Source organism: Grammomys surdaster, unplaced genomic scaffold (assembly GCF_004785775.1).
Source record: "Grammomys surdaster isolate TR1022 unplaced genomic scaffold, NIH_TR_1.0 485, whole genome shotgun sequence".
NCBI lineage: Eukaryota > Metazoa > Chordata > Mammalia > Rodentia > Muridae > Grammomys > Grammomys surdaster.
Genome location: NW_021604904.1, coordinates 652,682 through 673,160, shown reverse-complemented (window position 1 = coordinate 673,160; position 20,479 = coordinate 652,682). Strand labels below are relative to the sequence as shown.

Below are 20,479 nucleotides of genomic sequence, written 5' to 3'. Positions count from 1 at the left end.
ATATATATATATATATATATATATATATATATGAATGATAGTCAAGCTAGCTAACCATTTTGAGTCCAGGTGAGGAAACATAAGTGTGGTTTTGATTCTTCCAACTTTTCCATATGTATGAAAATTTTCTCACATGTACTTTTATAAATGGTTTCAATTTTGTCTATTTTTGTTAATATTTTATAATATTTTATGGAAAGCCCACCAGAGAAGATCACTCAGACACAGTTTTAGCCAACTGAAAGACTTTATTCCAGTTGTCTGGGACTACACTCGGGTATTTGTGATCTAAGTATAGCTCCAAGTGTTTAGAGTAAGGGCCTACTAAAAGCAAAAACTACATTCTGTTATTTTGTTCAACAGCTGCAGGGGAAGCTTTTGCACAAGCAGGCAGTTTAACAGAAGCCAAGACAAGAGGCTAGCTGAAAGGAGTGGTTTGCACATGCAGGCAGTTTGACAGAAGCCATGACAAATTAGCAAGGGCATCTTGACCTCTGGTTCACAGACTAGAGTTGGGTAATTTTCCACAAAATATGAGATGGAGGAGACTGCACTGTCTTGCCCTGTCACAAATGTATTTTATCTTAATCTCTGGGCAGAGAGCATAAATTACATCACTTTACCTTTGAAAGCTACATGTGTTTTAACTTCTGTAAAGAGTACTTATTCACTAACAGCTGTGTTTTTGACGTCTCTGTACAAAAGCTTAAGGAATGGATTAGGAATGAAAATGTTTTCATGTACCTTTTCATCCAGCAGATTTTATCCAGAAGTATTTGAATTTAACACTGGAGGATTGCATGAGGCTTTTCTTAACTATCTGCAATACAACTTGCCTTTTATATCAGTTACAGTAATGCCAGTAAAAGCAAGAACACTGTAAAAGCTACTTTACAAAAAATGAAACAAATACTCTTAAGGACTTATATTTATTATAACCATTTCCACAAGTTTGGCTAGTTCTGTGCTCATCATTAACAAACTATGCAGAAATAAACATCCAGTCTAAAATCACAGGAGCCCCAGGATGTTAATGATGACAAAGAAGATACTACAGATAATCCTAGTTCCAGTAACTACTCGTTCTAGATTGACTGAATAGTGTTTGGTTAAGTTTGTAGAATTAACAAAAAGAGAGTAAGTCAAGAACAGTCTGAACAGAGTGTCTGAACAATAGACTTCCTGCACTCTCATTCTCAAACGGTGTTTTGGCATGAAGAGTACATGAATATTCAGATGTTGACCAAATCCTAGAGCAAATTAAAGTCCTTCCTACATTCTTTTAAGTTACAATCTTGCCAATATGAGTTCTCTGATGAGCAGTAAAATTTCCAGACAAAGGCATGCCCACTTTCCTTATATGCATAGGACTTCTGATGAACATGGACTTTCTGATATTGTATAAGCTCACCATTTACGATAAGGGCTTTCCCACAGTCTTTACATCTATGGGGTCTCAGATCTATATGGACTCTTTGATGAGCTTTGAGAACTGAGCTAATTCTATATGTGTTCTCACATTCCTCTGCAGTCAGTGTTTGACACTAGCATGGATTATTTTATTATAAAGAAGGCTTGAGGTCTAATTAAAGGTCTTTCCACATTATTTACAGTGATAAGGGTTTCATACCAGTATGAACTCTCCAATGTGTAGTAAAGGCTGAACTAAATCTAAACATTTTCCACTTTTCTTTCACAGGGTTTTGTGTGAGCCAAAGTTACATTTCAAGTTTTAATTACTGTGCCTAAAAGATCCATAGAACAAAAATGCTGCTAACCTATAAGTCCCTTGCCCAAGGTCAAATACTTACTGAAATACTGAAGGCTATTGTTTATGGGCAATAACAAGCCACATTTTCATTCCCCTTAACAAGTCTGCTTGCCCCAACTACACCAGATATGCTTGATTACAGTTGGAGAGGAAGTACACGAGAAGGAAATATATTAGGATGTACCCTGGTCCCTGATTTGATATGTAGGCAGGAGGTACACAGGTAGAAAATAAGTCAGATTATGTGCTTGCCCATGCTTGTACCTGGTGGAAAATACAGCAGCCTTGTGGGGTTGCTTTTCTAAGTCCCCACCAGGTGGGACTTATGGTTATTTCTGGAAACTCAAAGCTGGACCTGGCCAGAGAGTCCATCACCTAGCCAGTATTTACTTAAAGCTTATTTCAAATTTGGCTTGAAACTGTGGTGTGCTCTTATTCTCCAACAGTGGGATTAATATTTTCTTTCCAGTATGAATTCAGCCAGCTTAGAATTACTGAAGGTCTTTCCAGACACCTTACATCATAACGTTTCTTATTAATATGGATTTTAGCACATCAAACCAAGCTTGATTTTGAACTTTAAGGCCTTCCCACATTCTTAACACTGGTATGGTTTCTCACCAGTGTGAATTCTTTGATGTACTTTAAGGTCTCCACCACGAGCAAAGTACTTCCCACATTCTTTACATTCATAAGGTTTCTTACCAGTATGAATTCTAAAATGTCCGAGAAATTGGTAATGATATTGAAAACCTTCTCCACATTCTTTACATTGAAAGGGCCTCTCACCAGTATGGATTCTTTCATGGATTCTAAGAGCTGTACCACGAACAAATCCCTTTCCACATTCCTTGCACTGAAATGGTTTCACATCATTATGAATTCTCTGATGTTGAGTAAGTTGGTACTGAAGTCTGAAGGCTGACCCACACTGATCACATTCAAATGCCTTCTCTCCAGTATGAATAGTCTGGTGCCGTGTGAGCTGTGCCAGAACAGTGAAGGCCTTCCCACAGTCCTTACACCGAAAGGGTCTCTCACCAGAATGAATTTTCTGATGTTGCATGAGGTTTGAGCGACGATTAAAGGTTTTCCCACACTCATTACATTCATAGGGTTTCACAGCAGCATGAATAACCCTATGTTCCAAAAGGCTGCAGACACGCTTGAAGGACTTCCCACATTCTTTACATTCAAAAGGTGTCTGACCTGTATGAATGGTTTTATGGTAATTAAGCTGGCTGGAAAAATGAAAGCCTTTTCCACATTCATTACATTCAAATGGTCTCTTACCACTATGAAAACTCTGATGTCGAATGAGGTGTATATTAAGTCTAAAGACCTTCCCACATTCTTTACACTCAAAGGGTTTCTTTCCAGTGTGAATACTCTGATGCTCAGTAAAATTTGATCGTCGACGAAAGAATTTCCCACATTCCTTGCACTGATAGGGTTTCACATTGGTATGAATTTTCTGATGTTCACTAAGTTGGTACTTACGTCTGAAGGCTGACTCACACAGCTTACACTTGAAAGGTTTCTCATCAGTGTGAGTTTTCTGGTGCTCATTAAGGTATACCTGAAGCCTAAAAGCTTTCCCACATGCATTACATTCAAAGGGTTTCTCACCTGTATGAATACTCTGGTGTCGTACAAGGTAAGAACCACTACTAAATATCTTCCCACAATGCTTACATTCAAATTTCTCTGAAGTATGAATGTTCTGGTGTTGACTGAGCTGAGCCAGAACAGTGAAGGCCTTTCCACATTCCTTACACTGGAAGGGTCTCTCACCAGAATGAATTTTCTGATGTTGCATAAGGTATGAGCGACGTTTAAAGGCTTTCCCACACTCACTACATTCATAGGGTTTCACACCAGCGTGAATAGTCCTATGTTCAACAAGGTGGGAGAAACGCTTGAAGGACTTCCCACATTCTTCACATTCAAAAGGTTTTTCACCTGTATGAATGGTTTTATGGTATTTAAGCAAGCCAGAAAGATGAAAAGCCTTTCCACATTCGTTACATTTGAAAGGTTTCTCACCACTGTGGGATTTTTGATGTCTTGTAAGCAGCTGGGGGAGTCTGAAGGCCTTCCCACACTCCGTACATTCATAGGGCTTCTCTCCAGTATGAATACTCTGATGCTGAGTAAGAGTTGAACTACAATCGAAGCACTTCCCACACTCTTTACATTCATATGCTTTTTCTATGTTGTGAGCAAGAGTCTGGCAGGTATAAGTAGGCATTTCTTCCTTGTTAGTAACCTTTTCATCCGCATCTCCTTCTTGATAACCCTGTAGTCCATGGAATGTATGACAGTTGGGGCTATCACTAAAAGTAGACTCTTTGAGGTCAAAAGTTTTACTGAATTGCTTTATGCTCGGTTTGTGTAAATTTATATCAGAAATATGATTCTCTGGAGATATATTTTCAGCTTCAAAACATGTCTCCACATCTGAAAGAAAAGCAAAAAGGAAGAATACTTTATTTTCCTGTAATATGCTCACATATTCCACTAAAGGAATGGCCAGACTCTAAAGTCCTTTCTAAGAACAAGAGCAAGGAGGGCAGCAGTAAGCAAAGTTTATGTAAGACAATGCACTTTACAGTAGAACAGGTTACAAATAGGAATATATTTGCTTAATGAGATTATGACAGACTAGAGTGAAATAATTTTATGTGCCTCTTTGTATCCTACTGGAAATACATACTCTTTGTTGAAGGTTTCGAACCTTTGGGATGTGACAAGTAGCTCTAACCTGATGGCACTATGTTATTGTCCACTTGGAAATGAACTGTTTGATCTCTATGCTACTGGAAAGGAGGGATATGCCCTCAGGGTCCTGGGTCATTCCCCTTTGTGACCACTGCATATTTACTGAAAAAAAAAAAATCAGACCATACTATCCAAGCACAAACACCTTGTCTGAGAGCTTTGGCTGCAGCTGAACTTGCTATATGTCAATCAACTATGTTAACCTTTGAGTCATCTATTAATGTTTTCTCTTCTCACCCCGTCCCACCTTCTAACATATGAACTGTAGAGAGAAAAATTATAGATACTGGGTATATAGAATTCTTTTTAGACATATAAACTGTTCTTTAGGCTTTCTTTATAAAGACATGGAGAAACTGAGCCATGAATCAAGTTAGGAATGTGGAAAGACCAGTCACCATTACTGGAACTGGCCTATCGCAAAGAGAAAGGAAAGAATGCAAGTGAACTAGGAGGAACCAAGCTGGGAACCAAGCTGGTAACTGCAGTGACAGGGAAAGGCCGAAGTAACAGGGCAGGACCACGTTCTTGAGAAAGATAAGCGTACAGAGAGTTTTCACATGACCCTGACTCCCGTAGGTTGGGTTCCTTTGGAATGTTCCACTATTTTTATGTTACACCACCCTAGCAACCCCTCACCCCCTCCCCATTCCTTGGTTTGTGGTTTTTCCCCTTAAAAACCCCTCTCAAACTGGCTGTCGGGGTCAATTCAGCTCCTGCGTGGGCATACGAATTGACCGTCAGCTAGCTGTCACGCCCTAATAAACCTCACAATTGCTCTGGTACAAGGTGTCTCGAGCAGATTACTGGGTGGTCGCGACTTTCTGAGACTTGAGTGAGGGTCTTCAGAATGTCTCCCAACACCATTCCCTTAGAGTTCTCTCTTTTGAGATCGCTTTGGTGAAGGATGCAACACTTACCTTTCAGCAATGGCCACCTCTTAACATTTCAAGTCTCCTCCCTCAAACAGTCTTGGACTCCTCCCCATCTCATTCTTGTATTGAGAATACAAAAGAGTTTTTACCTCATCCTATACACAGACATGAGGAAGTGCTACCCTAGGCCACTTATACATGGTATACAGATGGTGGCTCCTTGAAGGCATACATAAAGCAGGATATGCAACTGTTTCAGACACCCTAGTGGTTGAAGTACAGGCCCTTTCAGCCCAAACTAAAAACCAACAGGCCAAATTAATAGCTTTCGCCTGATCCTTTTAGCAAAGGGACAATCCCTAAACCTTCCTAGGACTCCAAGTATGTTCTTCACATTTTCTTGTCACATGCAGCTAAGTTGGAAGGCACGAGCTACGGACAACAAAAGGAGGATCTATGACCAATTCTGACCAATCATGGTCCTGCTGGAAGCTTCCAATCTCCACATGGTCGTGGGAACTGGTCACTGCCGACCACACCAAGCAGACATTTCTGTTATCTTCAAGGGAAATAACCAAGCTGATGAGGTGGCTAGGGCTGCAGCTCTCCACAGCCTGGGTCTCTCTCACATCTCAAGCACTCATTTTACAGCCTACATTCTCATCATCATCCCTACATACTCAACAAACTTCATCCTATCTCTACTGTTAAGGCCCAGGGAGAATGTTAAGGACTAGGTAACTGTTACCTGTCTAGCCTGCCATTTTGTGCTGTTACTAATGTTATAAGGAAACTTTCTCATGTGTTTCCTAGTAACAACTAGGAAACTTTATCATGCCCAGGCTGATTACATATTCTGTTATCCTCTGTGCTCTTGGAAACCAATCACACTGGAAGTCAGTAGAACTGCTTTGTATAGCCCAATAAGCTTAGACCCAAACCAGCTACCCAGCAGCACTTCCTACACACATATATGAGCTTTTATGGGTTTTGCTTTTATAAGCTGCCACTGGGATGGACTCCAATGTCAAAGAGACACCTGTACCAATATAAGAAGCTATTTGAAATAAGACTTCCATTTTGAGTAGGGGTTGAATAAAATTTAAGTTCCTAAGACCTCCCTGGGAATTGACATCCTACTGGCAAAAAAAGACATGGTCCTGCTGGAAGCTTCCCATCTTCCCATGGACGTGGGAGCTGGTCACTACTGACCACACCAAGTGGACATTTCTGCTATCTCCAAGGAAAATAACCAAGCGGACATCCTGGTCGGCAAGTCAGGACATGAATGTTAGACAAGTCCCCTGCCACAGTTGAATGGAGGAGGACACGTGTCCAACAAAGATATGTTCCTAAGGAAATCCCCTATCCCTAAATCCTGATTGGTGGAATACCTTGGTACAGATATTTATAGATCACAGGCTTAAAAGATCTATAGGATTTTAGCTAAGGGTGACAGCTAGCTCCTGAGTCTGGACTATGGCCTTGATCGATCAGTCCTGGGGTGAATTCTCAGTAAACTATCCCTGACTGACTGAGATCAGTGTTTGTGTGGTTTGTGGGTCCACTCCTGAGCCCCAAAAGTACTAGTACACCTTTCACCCTAATAGCCAGGTTTTGTCTTACTTTATTAAAACTTATTTACAGCCTATCTCTGAGGCCCTGTCCTTTATAAAGACTGCTGGGTGGTGGTAGCACATGCCATTAACTCCAGCACTCAGGAGGCAGAGGCAGGTGGCTCACAGGCCTGGTCTATGGAGAGAGAGAGAGAGAGAGAGAGAGAGAGAGAGAGAGAGAGAGAGAGATCGCCAGACAGCCAGCCAGGGCTACATGGAGAAATGCTCTCTCGAGAAACCAACAGAAAAGTACCACTGCTAATAATTTTGCCAAACTTCTAATCCTACCTCCAGGCATCGGAGTCTCCTTTCCACATTCATCAAGCCAGGGGCTCCCTCCTGAGTGGCACTGGCAGCTCAGCTTCACCCACATGCCCACGGTTAGAGATCTCATATAACCTTTTGGTCCTAGTATACACATTCTCAGGATGGGTAGGAGCTTTCCCTATCACTTATAAAAGATCACAGACAGTTTCTGATCTCCTTCTTAGGGAGATCATCCCATTTCAAAGTTACAACCTCCCTTCAATTAGACGATGGCCATGAATTTACCTCTCAAACTTCTCAAACGTTAGTCGAAGCCCTTAACATTCCATGATGCTTTTATATCCCTTACCATCCCCAGTCTTCAGACAAGGTCAAATGCTGCTGCAGGATATGTGATCACACTGTGAAACCCCAAGTGTGAACTGGAAGAACCTGTTGTGGTGTGTCTCAGCCCTAGCACACACCTTTTATCCAAGAGCTCTCTGTTTACTGTAAACAGGTTGTTGTAGTGTGGCTCAGCCCTAGCACGGACCTTTAATTTTTTTTTTTTAGGTTAATTATTTATTTATGTATATGAAAACACTGTAGCTATCTTCAGACACACCAGAAGAGGGCATCAGATCCCATTACAGATGATTGTGAGCCAGCATGTGGTTGCTGGGAATTGAACTCAGGACCTCTGGCAGAGCAGTCAGTGCTCTTAACCTCTGAGCCATCTCTCCAGCCCAGGCCTCCCTTTCTTAATCTTACTAATCACACAGTCTCATGAACTTCTTTCTAGGTTTCTTCAACAACAGATGCAGAACATTTATAAACAGATGTTTAATCAATGGCTATTAAAGGCTCACTTGCTCCTCCCTGTGAGGTCCGAGGCCTGCAGCACCTAAGTGTACTCTCACGATGAAGCTCACCCTTGCCTCAAGGACGCCAATACCCCATCCAACAAGAAATAGTCTAATGATGACGCCACCCCCATCCAAACCAATTGCTTCTTAGTAATAAAAACGGGGGTTAGGGGGAAAATGTAGGTAAAAAGGACATCGAAAGAACAGCCTGACCCTGACTCGCCTCCCACCCCAGGGCCAAGGAGTGTGGTTGTTCCTCAAGAAGGTGAGAATCTTTCTTAAAGACACAGAACTGAAGCATTTGGCATGCCTCCCTGTGGTACAGCTTTCACTGGGGCTGAAACTGTCCTAGCTTTGGTTCAGTGTCAACAACACTGACAGCTCTGCCAGGGGCCCTGGGTTAGAGTACCAGCAGTCACCTGTGACTCCAGCCCAGGGAGCTGACTCTCTCTATGGCCTCTGTGGATACCTGCACACATGTGGGCACACACACACAACCACTAATGAGATACTTGTAAAGGATACAGAGAGGCACCTGCTCCAGTGGGAGGAAGAAAATGAGAACTTAAAGTGACTCATGACACAGCAGCCCCTCTGACAGTTTCTGCTCTGACCTTGACTTCCTTCCCAGGGCTCAGGCTTCTTTCCCACAGGCCCTGGGGCTTTGAAGGAAGTTTGCCACATCCAGTGTCAGCTCTGTGGAGCCTCTCTGACCACATGCAGTGCCTGGCAGGGCTGCAGGCTCACCTCACTCTTACTCACCTGGGCTCAGCCTGTCTGTTTCTTCCTTCACAGCCATCCAGGGCTCTTTCTCCTGCTCTAGTAAGGTGATCAGATCTGGCTTGGAAATGCAGCTTCCCACTTAAAAGAAAGAAAAAACAATGACTCATAGTGCAGATTTTTTTTTTCCCTTTGGGACTCAGTCTAATTACCCAAGGATGTCCTGGAAAGTGATATGTAGACTAGGCTTACCTTGATCTCCATGCCTGTGCCTCCCAAATGCTGGAATTTAAAGTGAGTACCCTAAAAGTCAGGTAGCGGTCCACTTTAATCCCAGAATTTGGGTAGATCTCTGTTTTAGGCCTGTCTGACACACAGAGTAAGTTTCAGAACTGCCAGGACTACACAGTGAAACTTTATCTCGACAACAACAACAACAAAAAGAAACAAATAAAAAAAAATGTATTCGATCATGACCCCCAGTGTAGATTTTTAAAATTACAAACTTAGTTATTATAAAGGTCTACATGGCTTGGAACATGGATCATGCTATAAACTCAGATGGTGGTGATGAACCAGACCAAGAACCTTATCTTTTTTTTTTTTTTTTTTGGTTTTTCGAGACAGGGTTTCTCTTTATAGTCCGGGCTGTCCTGGAACTCACTCTGTAGACCAGGCTGGCCTCGAATTCAGAAATCCGCCTGCCTCTGCCTCCCAAGTGCTGGGATTAAAGGCGTGCGCCACCACCGCCCGGCCAAGAACCTTATCTTATGGAAACATATATATGTGTATGTGTGTGTGTGTGTGTGTGTGTGTGTGTGTGTATTTTTAAATTCCAAATAATACTAAGGAAAGACTTCAGAGAAAGAGGAAAAGGCAACTTGGGTAAGAATCCAGCTGTTTCAGAAAAGGGTTTTAATCTCCTTTAAATGCAGATAGGGGCTGGTCAGTTAAGAGGAAAGCATGGCTGAGTAAGGAGAACATGAACTGTAGGCTACACTGTCTAGTGTACACCCCATCTCTGCAGCTCACTAAGAATGCCATTCATTTAGGCAAGTTCCATAGGATTCTGTGCTCAATTTTCCATCTAAACACTGCATGGTTGTGCACACTTGAGGAACGGAAGTTAGCAGATAAGAAGTTCATGGCCAGATTTAGTGTCATGGCAAGTCCAAAGCCAGGCTGCACTATATGAGACCTGGCCTCATAAAACCCCAAATAATAAAAATAGCAATGTTAACAATAATTCAGATGGAGCTTATACTATCTGTTGGATAGAGTTCATATTAAAATTAAATACTGTAGCCGGGCGGTGGTGGCGCACACCTTTAATCCCAGCACTTGGGAGGCAGAGGCAGGCGAATTTCTGAGTTCGAGGCCAGCCTGGTCTACAGAGTGAGTTCCAGGACAGCCAGGGCTACACAGAGAAACCCTGTCTCGAAAAACTAAAAATAAATAAATAAATAAATAAAAATAATAATAAAATAAAATAAACCTAATGGGGCACTACAGCCTGACTTGCCTACTCCAGCTGCCATTCCGGTAAATGCATATAAGATTATTATAGATTTAGAAGTTTTTCATACCGTTCCTTTATATCCTGGTAAAGGTGAGAGGTTTATACTAAGTGAATTTGCTTGTAATTCTTGAGAGCCCATGAAGGATGTCATTAGAAAGGTTTGCCTCAAGGAATGGTTACATTATATAAAAAATTTGTTGTTGCTTTAATACAAAAAGTTAAGCATTTGAATCTCTCAATGTATATTATTCACTGTATGTTTTATTGACTGATCTCTCTAAAGGAATTTTTCCGCAAGCCTTTGCTCTCGTATAGTGAGCTTTAAAATTTTGGAGTGCTTGTTGCTCCAGAAAAGATTCAAAGGCAGTATCTTTTCAATATTTGGGACCTCAGTTATATCTTAAGCAGATTGTGGCACAGAAAATTCCAATAAGAATGGATAATTGTGGCTGGAGAGATGGCTCAGCTGTTAAAGGCTAGACTCACAATAAAAATATTAGAGTTCAATTCTCAGCAACCACATGGTGGCTCACAACCATTTGTAGTGGGATCTAGTGCCCTCTTCTGGCTTGCAGGTGTACATACAAAAAAAATAAGTTTACTTTCAATGGTTTTCAGAAGTTGTTAGGAGATATTAATTGGCTAAAACCTCATCTTAAGCTTACCATACCTCTGTTTGATATTCTCAAGGGTGATGCAAGTCCTAATTCCCCTTGACAATTAACTGATGAAGGAGGAATGGCTCTGTAGAAAGTAGAGTAAGCTGTTAGTTATCAAAAGATAAATTATATAGACTATGATCAATTGTTGGCTGTTTGAGTTATTGCTACTCATGTGCTCACAACAGCCCTTTGGCAAAAAGAAACCATTAATGTAGATTCATCTACAAGTAAAGTTTGAACATCTTATTATGAAACTATTACAGTGTTAATACAAGATTATAAGATAGAATCCTGAAAGTATTTTGGATGAAATGTTTATTCCTTATTCCAAATAGAAATTAAATTGGTTATTGGAGAATAATGATATTTGGCCTATTACATGGTAAACTTTTTAGACAAATTTGATAATCATTATCCATAAGACAAATTGTTACACTTTTCCTCTATGCATGCTTTTGTATTTCCTGTAAATTTGCATGCAGCCCATAGAAAAGATGTTTACTGTATTTACAGATGCCTCTTATTGAGAAGGCAGTATATGTAATTATATCACATGTTCACTCTCGAGTTTCCCCCTGCTTCAGCACAAATAATTGAGCTACGTGCTGTAGCCACTGTTTGAAATGCTGAAAAATCAAGCTTTCAATTTATATACTCATAGCCAGTATATGGCTCATGGTTTGTAATTGCTTGAAATTGTTCCTTTTTTAGATATTGCTAATTCTCAAAGTTTACAGTTATTTATGCAAATACAGCTTAATTTAAGAAACATGTAATGTTTCTTTTTTTGTTTGTTTGGTTTTTTTGTTTCTTTTCGAGACAGGGTTTCTCTGTGTAGCCCTGGCTGTCCTGGAACTCACTCTGTAGACCAGGCTGGCCTCGAACTCAGAAATCCACCTGCCTCTGCTTCCCAAGTGCTGGGATGAAAGGCGTGCACCACCACTGCCTGGTACTGTTTCTTAACTTTATAAGACATTCAAGAGTTCATATTGGATTGCCCAGGGTAATCAATGCCAGAGCAGATTTATATACCAGCCAAATTATAGACCTTACAGAAACAATTGGCCATACAGTTTTATTCTTTACATCATCAAAATAATAGCTTGAGACGATAATTTGGCATTTCTAGAAAGTGTGCAAGTTAAATTGCAAAAACTTGTTCTTTGTGTCCTCAAATTTTTCATAATGGTGTTGAGCCTTGAGGACTTATATGTAATCAATTATGGCAAATGGATGTTACTCAGTTTTGATTTTGGAAAATTAAAATAGGTACATGTGACTTGACACCCTTTTAGGCTTTCTAGTTACAAATGCCTTAACAAGAGAAGCAACTAAAAATAATTAGTTATTGCCTACATTATTTTTCTATGCTTGGTGTTCCATATCAGATTATAGACAATGGAACTGGCCATTGCAGTTAAACATTTGAGATGTTTTGTTGACACTTTCATATTATCCTTATTACTGAGATTCCTTATCCTCAAGGACAAGGAATTGTGAAAGAGAGATTATGGAACTTTAAAATAATATCTTGATAACTCTCTGAGTGTGGGAGGAGCAGCTACTGATGCTTCTTCCCTGGTTTTGCAAGGAACTCTGAAAAACTGGCTTTTAAAAACTAAAAAGGGGGAATTATACCCCCCCCAAGGTCACCAAAAGCACATCTTGCTTTTGTGTTATTTGTTTTGAATTTTCTGCAAACTGATGCTAAGGGTCGGTCTGCAGCAGATCGCCACTGGCATCCAGTCACTTCCAGCTCATTTGCCAGGGTCATGTGGAGAGACCCCTTAACTAATACATGGAATGGTCCCAACCCTGTTTTAATTTGGGGTTGTGGCTCAGTCTGCATTTTCTCAGAAAAAGAAGATGGAGCCCAATGGCTGCCTGAAAGATTGGTCCGTCAAGTGAACACAGATCTCGAGCCTAATAATTGTGATTCTGATGATGAAGATGGCTCGAAGTCCTTATCAGCCAGATGATTTAACCTGGCATATAGTCTCCACTCTTATTGGAGAGTAAGATTTTTATCAATACTTAAAGCCACCCACTATATACCTGGTGGCCAGACTTGTGTTTGATCCCTGTCAACCGGCAGTTGGATTAGATGCTGGAATAGTTCTGCTTTCAACCTTAATTTCCACATTGCTTGGATAATCATGTTGCTTTTAACCTTGAACCTTGTATTTTAAGCAGATTGATGTCCCTCACACAGGATCGCTCTCAGCAACCTCAGCTTTCATCATGGCAGTTACACATCACTGTGAAGAATTGGATCTAATGCATGCCCACAGGTCCTTTGGTCTGAATGTGGCTTTGGTCTATTTGGGAAAGTGTGTGCAACAAAGGCCGGTTAGTCAAAGACGGGTAAGAGTGTCTTGAGCTCCTATAAACCTAAGGAAGAGGCTTACATCAATATGCTATGTCTGTTCCTCAAAGACGGGTAATATAGGAGCAATATAGATGCCAACCTAAGCCAGGCACGGTCGCCCGGCCACTCTGTACCCCAGATGGGATGAAATATTGTACCCTATCCAGCTGCTGGCACTACTCATATTTTATAAAACAAAAAAGGGGGAATTGTGTCCTTCCCCCTGCCTTGAGCAGGCCTGAAAGACCTTGTTTACCATAATAGACCAAATAACAGGATCTAGGTGGAACTACCCACCTTGGCTGCATGACAACAGACACCTAGGTGGAGTTACCCACCTTGGCTGCCCGTACAGCCTGCTACAGGAACTTCCTGCTGAGCTTGCCTTGAGACATCTCTGTCCATTATCTGTGACCAAGAACAGATTATTCCACCCATTTCTCCTGGCTGAAACTAAGAAGGGTTCGGGTGGGGTCTTTCCCTTTAAATTGAGAGCTGAACATTAAAGCATTGAGCCTTGATCAGAGAACTTTGTCTTGCTTCATCTTTTCTCGCCCTCCGTCCCTCTTTCGTTCCCAGTCCCCTTTCGGGTGAACCCGGTTGACTCATGGCCGCAGGCGGCTACAGCCCACGATTATATTTACTGATTTATTTACTTATTTCATTTAGACAGTTTGTTTTGTTTGAAACAGGGACTAACAGGTAGACTAGGCTAGCCTGGAACTCACTATGTATCTGACAGACCTGGAACTCACAGCAATCTTCTCACAGCAGCCTTCTGAGTGAAGGAATGACAGGTATGGGTCACCAAACCCGACTTCAACTGAACATTAAAAGACGACCATGACTTTTAATTCACAGTTAAGAAAGCCAAAAGTGTAGAGGACATTCATGGGGCACAGGCCTTACCCACTGCTAAGAGGTTGCTGTAGGTCTCCAACATCGTGTCCCTGTATAAGATCTTCTGAGTAGCATCCAGGAAGGCCCACTCCTCCTGAGAGAAGTCAACAGCCACATCCCTAAATGTCACTGACCCCTGAAAGAGCAAACACAGGGAGAGTGAAATTGGGGAAGCTTTCAAGATGGAAAAACAGAAGGGAAAGGACTCAAGCGTGGGAAGGGAGCCATAAGGAAATGCTCAAGGCACCTGACTGCACGACTCCCCATAAATGACGGCTGTGCCCACCTACATATCCAGTAACTGTGCCTCTCCACTCCATCCACATCCTTCAGGTTATCCCCCACAAAGGAGACATGTCACTGGGGTCAGGGTAAAATACACAAGGAATGCTGTGAGTCCTTGAGTTTATCATACTATCACATGATATCATTCAGTCAATGTGTCTCAGGTCTTCCCTGACTCTGGAGACTTCAATCACCTCCCTATCACAGTCAGGGTGACCTTTCCCTCTGATACCTGAACTCCCTCCTAAAGCCTCCTCAAGCAGGTCACCTTGTCACACACATGCACAAGGGACATTCACTCTCACACCCTGGGTCATCAGCCTGACAGCACCACAGATGACAATCAGGTTTCCCAGTGCAGTCAATGAGACCATCACCTCAAAGCTCTGAAGCCCCAACAATCCCTGTTTCCCTGTGAGACTGACGCCTCTGCTGCAGTGACAGTCCTCCCTCACCACAGACCAAGCAGAGAGCACATGTGCAGGAATGCATTCAAAGACAACATCAGTACCAGCTGGGAAGAGGCTCAGACAGGAAGTGCTCAGACCTGCCAACCCTCACTGTGAAGGGGCAGACCAGGATGAGGGGATTCTGGATCCTTGGGAAGCTTCAAGAGGGAAGGACAAGAAGGAGTCACCTAACCTGAATGTCCCCCTATGTCAAGGAGAGACACACAACTTACACAGACCATGTGTTGAGAATTTGAGCTGGCCATTTTTCTTCAGGCTTCCTCCCCTGGGGACAAAAAGAAAGCCTTTCATTGGATTGTGACTTGATGTTCCCAGACTGACTTTGTCACTGTGATTTCTTTCTTTTTTCTTTTCTTTTTTTTTTTGTTTTTTGTTTTTGTTTGTTTGGTTTTTGGTTTTTCAAAGGGTTTCTCTTTATAGCCCTGGCTGTCCTGGAACTCACTCTGTAGACCAGGCTGGCCTCAAACTCAGAAATCTGCCTGCTTCTGCCTCCCTAGTGCTGGGATGAAAGGCGTGCGCCACCACCGCCCAGCTTGTCACTGTGATTTCAACAACTACATTTCTTTCTCCAGCATCCACACTCACTCTCTCCCCTCCCACCGCTCACAGCCTCCCACACACAGATCAGAAGCACACAGGAGTCTACACAAAGACCATCCTCTCCTAACCCCAGACAACCCATGGCAAAGGGGTCAGTGTGGGAGTGCAGAGCTAAACATGTCTGCCTTGAACTTCCTCCAGAAGATGCCAGCACAAGGGACCCAGCTTCCACCCGACATCCAGCTAGCCCTGCACCTGGGCTGCTCCTCCTACTGTGAGCAGACCTTCCTACTGGAACCCCACCTATCAAGGCTCACAGGGGCTCACAGCATCCAAATGGCACCTCCTTTGTAAACTCAGGGCTGAAGCACAGCAAGGCTGGAGGGGCTGCAGCTGCAATGCTCAGGCAGGGTCCAGCCTTCTGTCCCCACTCTCAGTAAATGGGACTGTGCACCATGGAACGCTTTCCTGAGAGCCTTCGCTCAGCTATGATAACACTTGTATCAATTAAGCCATGATCCTTTATGAAGATAATCAACTGTACTTAGACATGGTAGTAGAGGACTATAATTCCAGATGCAGAGACAAGAAACTTGTTCAACGCCCCAGGCCAAATGTGCTCTCTGTGAGTTCTAGGGCAGCCTCTATCCGTGTTGCTGGAAAACTGAGTATGAACATTCACAAGAATGACATCCTAATGTCTTCTGTCACACCACATACAAAGGTCAACTCAAAACAGAAAAAAAAAATTAAAGTTGAAACCGACAGAAAAAAATATACAGGAAAGCTTCCAGGATGGTGGACATATTGAATATTACTCTAAAAACACGGTCAACAAAAGCAAAACGGACACATGAGATTTACATCAAACTGAAAACCTTTACACCACAAAGGAAACAATCAACAGAGCCCAGGATCGGGAGAGGATAATTGTAAACTGTACATCTGACCAGGAGGGAACATCTAAACTCCTGCACAGCGACTTTATAAGGAGTGCAGCCAAGTCAGTGACAAGGAAACTTCCTAATTAAGAGACAGGCAAGGGCTGGAGAGATAGCTCAGTGGTTAAGAGCACTGACTGCTCTGCCAAAGGTCCTGAGTTCAATTCCCAGCAACCACATGGCAGCTCACAACCATCTGTAATGGGATCCAATGTACTCTTCTGGTGTGTGTCTGAAGACAGCTGCAGTGTGCTCATATGAATAAAAAATAAATCTTTACCAGAAAGAAAGAAAGAAAGAAAGAAAGAAAGAAAGAAAGAAAGAAAGAAAGGGAGGGAGGGAGGGAGGGAGGGAGGGAGGGAGGAAGGAAGGAAGGAAGGAAGGAAGGAAGGAAGGAAGGAAGGAAGGAAGAAAGAAAAAGCTGGAAATAGACACTTGCCCACACAGAACATCAGTATGGCCTATCAGAGATACAAGAAAACTAAGAATCAGAGAGAGAGTTAAAATCACAATCAGAGGCCTTCTCATGCCCGTCATGAGTGTCCATTACCAGGGGGCTACAGAAACAGCCCAGTGGTTTTAGGTGACTTAATGTTCTTGCAGAAGACCTGGGTTCAATTCCCAGGACTCACATGGTGGCTCCCAAACAGCCCTACCTCCAGCTTGAGGGGATCTGGTGCCCTCTTCAGTCCTCTCCAGACACATGCATGGTGTGCACAGGTCAGGTAAGCACAGCCCTCAGTGGGGAAAAAATAGAAATAAATCCTTTTAAAAATCAGTATCTATTGTCAGAAAGAAAATATAGCATGGAGCACATGAAGGAAAACTCACATTACTCGAAGGAAGGTAAATTTATACAGTCACTGTAAAAAATAATATAGAAGATTCTCAAAGAGTTACAAATAGAACTCGCACCTGATCCATCCGTCCCACTCTTGAGTAGAGATCAAAAGAAGGAAATAAACTCAGCAGCTGCAAGAGACATTCACACCCCCACCTTTCATTCCAGCATCACTTCCATAGCTGTGATATGGGCCCCGCCCACAGACGAACGGACAAAGCACATGGAGAGTGAGGCTCACACACAGTGAACCATGTACTACAATATGGATGCACACGGAGAATAACAAGTGCAATAAGCTAAAGACAGAAAGGCAAACGCTGGGGCAGGGGGATGGCTCAGAGCCTGAGAGCTGCTACGGCCTTTCCAGAGGACAGAGTTCAGTCTCCAGACAGCTCACAGTGCCTGTAACTCCAGCTCCAGAGGATCCTATACCTCAGGCCTCTGAGAACACCTGTACTCATGAACACATAACCCTATATGCATAGTATAGGTACATAGGTAGTAATAATGGTCTCGTGCTTCTGCCGCCCTCCTTTGGAATAATGGCCAAAGCGGGGAGCCTGAGGAAGCATGAGATCTCGGACTATATCTGAGAGCATCCTCAGGGAGCACTTTCCTTCTCTTCTCATGACACTCAGAGTAGGTACAGATCTGAGACAGTCACGGAGCTCAACAAGTAGCTGCCCTCCAAGGCGACCCTCGGAGGCACTTGCAGGTCCCAAGGTCAAGTCTGAACCTCAGGGAAAGCCTCCCTTCAGACTGCACACATGACCTCTCCTTACTGAAGCTTGGTCCTCTGCTCCAGTCCCTGTGTCCCCGAGAGAAAGCAGGAGCAGAAAGCGACACGCAGAGAGACAGATCATGCAGAGAGCTCGAGGTGTGGAGACAGACAGACAGACAGACAGACACACACCCCAATATCCATTCATCCCACACACTCTCCACATCCACACCCGCCTGCTGTCCCCCGCCTTACTCGGTGGAGACCTACGCCAACCAGTGACTTCTTATTCCCTCCTGACCATCCACGGCGGCTCGGCCTGAACACCAGAAGTTGTTGTTTACTTCCGACCCTGCGCTACCTGGGAAATATAGTCCCCCTGGCTCAAACTACAGCAAGTTTAGTGCTCCAGGGTTCGGGCATATCCCAGCATGCAGCCTGGGGCAGCCCATCTAGGACCAGCGCCCAGTGCTTTGTGGGAGTTCCCACGGAGAGACCGCCTTAAAGGGGAGGAGCCTTCTGTGTACTTCCGGGTTCTGCCGGTCACTGGTTTTCCCTCCTGTGGAGCGGACAGGCGAGCTGAGTTTTAACTTCAGACTAGGATGTAAAATTAGATCGAGATGTAACTGACTTGATTACGCTCTGCCACTGCAGGATTCCACCTCGCTGCGCTCTGATCGGGACTTTGTCAGTGTTCTGGATTTTTCTTTCTTTAAAGAGGTACACTTACAGCTTCCCAGAAGCAGAGGAATCCGTTCTGATGAACTGAACTAAACGGTTAGGAGCTTCTTAGAAGGGCTTTTGTGATTGTTACACAAAAGGCCTTTTAGCAAGTCAATTCCCGCATACCCAAATCGCCCATCAGAGCTACGAGTTATCTTAACCAACCATAACGTAAGTAAGAATCATAAGAATTCCAGGTTTGCCAGGAATGTCTTACGGCTGAAGTCATCCTAAGGCTCTGAAATTCCCAATAGAAAGGAACCCCGTAAAACTCAAATAACAACCACTGAACATTTACAACAGATATGCTACAAGGCTCCGTTCCAGAGTTAATGCCAGGGGCGGTGGATCTAAATCCTGCTACAGGACTATGATAAATTTGAAAAGACTGAACTAAGGAATTGGTTGGTTTTAAGCTAGGTCATTTAGAGCAGGGAGTTTAAAGAGCCAGATGTTCTGGAACCTTCCAGGAGTCAGTGTCCCCGTTTTGTGTGTAGGGCTGTGTGTATTCACTTGCCTATCAGAAGACAGCTTGTGGAAGTCTGAGTTTTTTTTTTTTCGAGACAGGGTTTCTCTGTGTAGCCCAGGCTGTCCTGGAACTCACTCTGTAGACCAGGCTGGCCTCGAACTCAGAAATCCACCTGCCTCTGCCTCCCAAGTCCTGGGATTAAAGGCGTGCGCCACCACCACCCGGCTAAGTCTGAGCTTTTAAAGTCACTGTAGACACCAGCTTCTAACATCTCGTTCCCCAGCCTTCAGCCTCCATTCCTCTCAAATGTCACACCAAGTCTTCAGTATGGGCTTGCCCCGCTGAGGAAGCTGTAGAACATGTCCAGTTACAACGGCAGCATTGTGTTCCCTGGTCTGCTCATGACACCTTGTGAAGACCCCTCTCTTTTGCGCTCAGATTTCACACACTTGGCTGGACCACAGGGTGTCTACAGAGCCAGGTCTGTGGGGAAACCGTGCATCTGAAAACTGCTACACAGACGGTGCTGTGGCCACAAACGCTCTGGCTGCTACAGAAAGGACCTCACGGAAGTCTGATTCCCACTAAACCCACAGAAGCACCTGAGCTGGAGATGAACTGTAGCCATAATGTATTTGTGCCCTTTGTAAAGGTTATCCTTGGGGTTTTCTTTTTTTTTTCTTTTTTCTTTTTTCTTTTTTTTTTTTGGTGTTTTTCGAGACAGGGTTTCTCTGTGTAGCCCTGGCTGTCCTGGAACTCACTCTGTAGACCAGGCTGGCCTCGAACTTAGAAATCCACCTGCCTCTGCTTCCCAAGTGCTGGGATTAAAGGCGTGCGCCACCACTGCCCAGCGATCCTTGGGGTTTTCAAACGCTGATTTCTCTGCCCTCACATCTTGTTTCAACCCGAACATGACATTGTAATACTTAGAAAAAAAAAGAAATCTCCTGTCTAAGTTCTATAAACAATTCTTTCCATTTATTCCCTGACCTGTCAATAAATGCTGATCACCCAAAGGCTGGGCAGAAGAGAGAAGAGAGCAGGATGTCCACTAGTCAGGGGAAGGAGTGAGAGAGGGAAGAAGTTTAAGATCACCAGGAGGTGGAAAGGGTCTGAAAAAATACCATGAGAGAAAAAAATCTGAATTCCAAAGAGTCAAATC

General features: G+C 43.3%; 1 protein-coding gene across 3 annotated transcripts; it reads right to left on the bottom strand.

The window, feature by feature from the left end:
• Window positions 1-228: 228 nt before the first annotated feature.
• Window positions 229-18,575, bottom strand: LOC114633004 (zinc finger protein 60-like). 3 transcript variants are annotated; one of them, XM_028781607.1, is made up of 6 exons: window positions 18,381-18,575; window positions 17,217-17,297; window positions 15,292-15,344; window positions 14,334-14,460; window positions 8,918-9,016; window positions 229-4,231 (listed from the first exon to the last, which is right to left on the bottom strand). In XM_028781607.1, exons 3-6 carry the CDS (start codon window positions 15,322-15,324, stop codon window positions 2,370-2,372), a joined length of 2,121 nt encoding a protein of 706 aa, XP_028637440.1. In that variant the 5' UTR covers window positions 15,325-15,344; window positions 17,217-17,297; window positions 18,381-18,575; the 3' UTR covers window positions 229-2,369. The 3 variants fall into 3 exon arrangements, with proteins under 3 accessions (XP_028637440.1, XP_028637443.1, XP_028637442.1); XM_028781610.1 differs by having other exon boundaries at window positions 15,298-15,344; XM_028781609.1 differs by lacking the exon at window positions 18,381-18,575 and having other exon boundaries at window positions 17,217-17,481.
• Window positions 18,576-20,479: the final 1,904 nt, after the last annotated feature.

Excerpts from the sequence above, each read along its gene's own strand:
- LOC114633004 (XM_028781607.1), bottom strand. The coding sequence starts at position 15,324 with ATGGCCAGCTCAAATTCTCAACACATGGTCTGT. Across the intron at positions 14,461-15,291 it reads ATTCTCAACACATGGTCTGT|GGGTCAGTGACATTTAGGGA; the intron begins GTAAGTTGTGTG and ends TTGCTCTTTCAG. Across the intron at positions 4,232-8,917 it reads AACAGACAGGCTGAGCCCAG|ATGTGGAGACATGTTTTGAA; the intron begins GTGAGTAAGAGT and ends CTTTTCTTTCAG.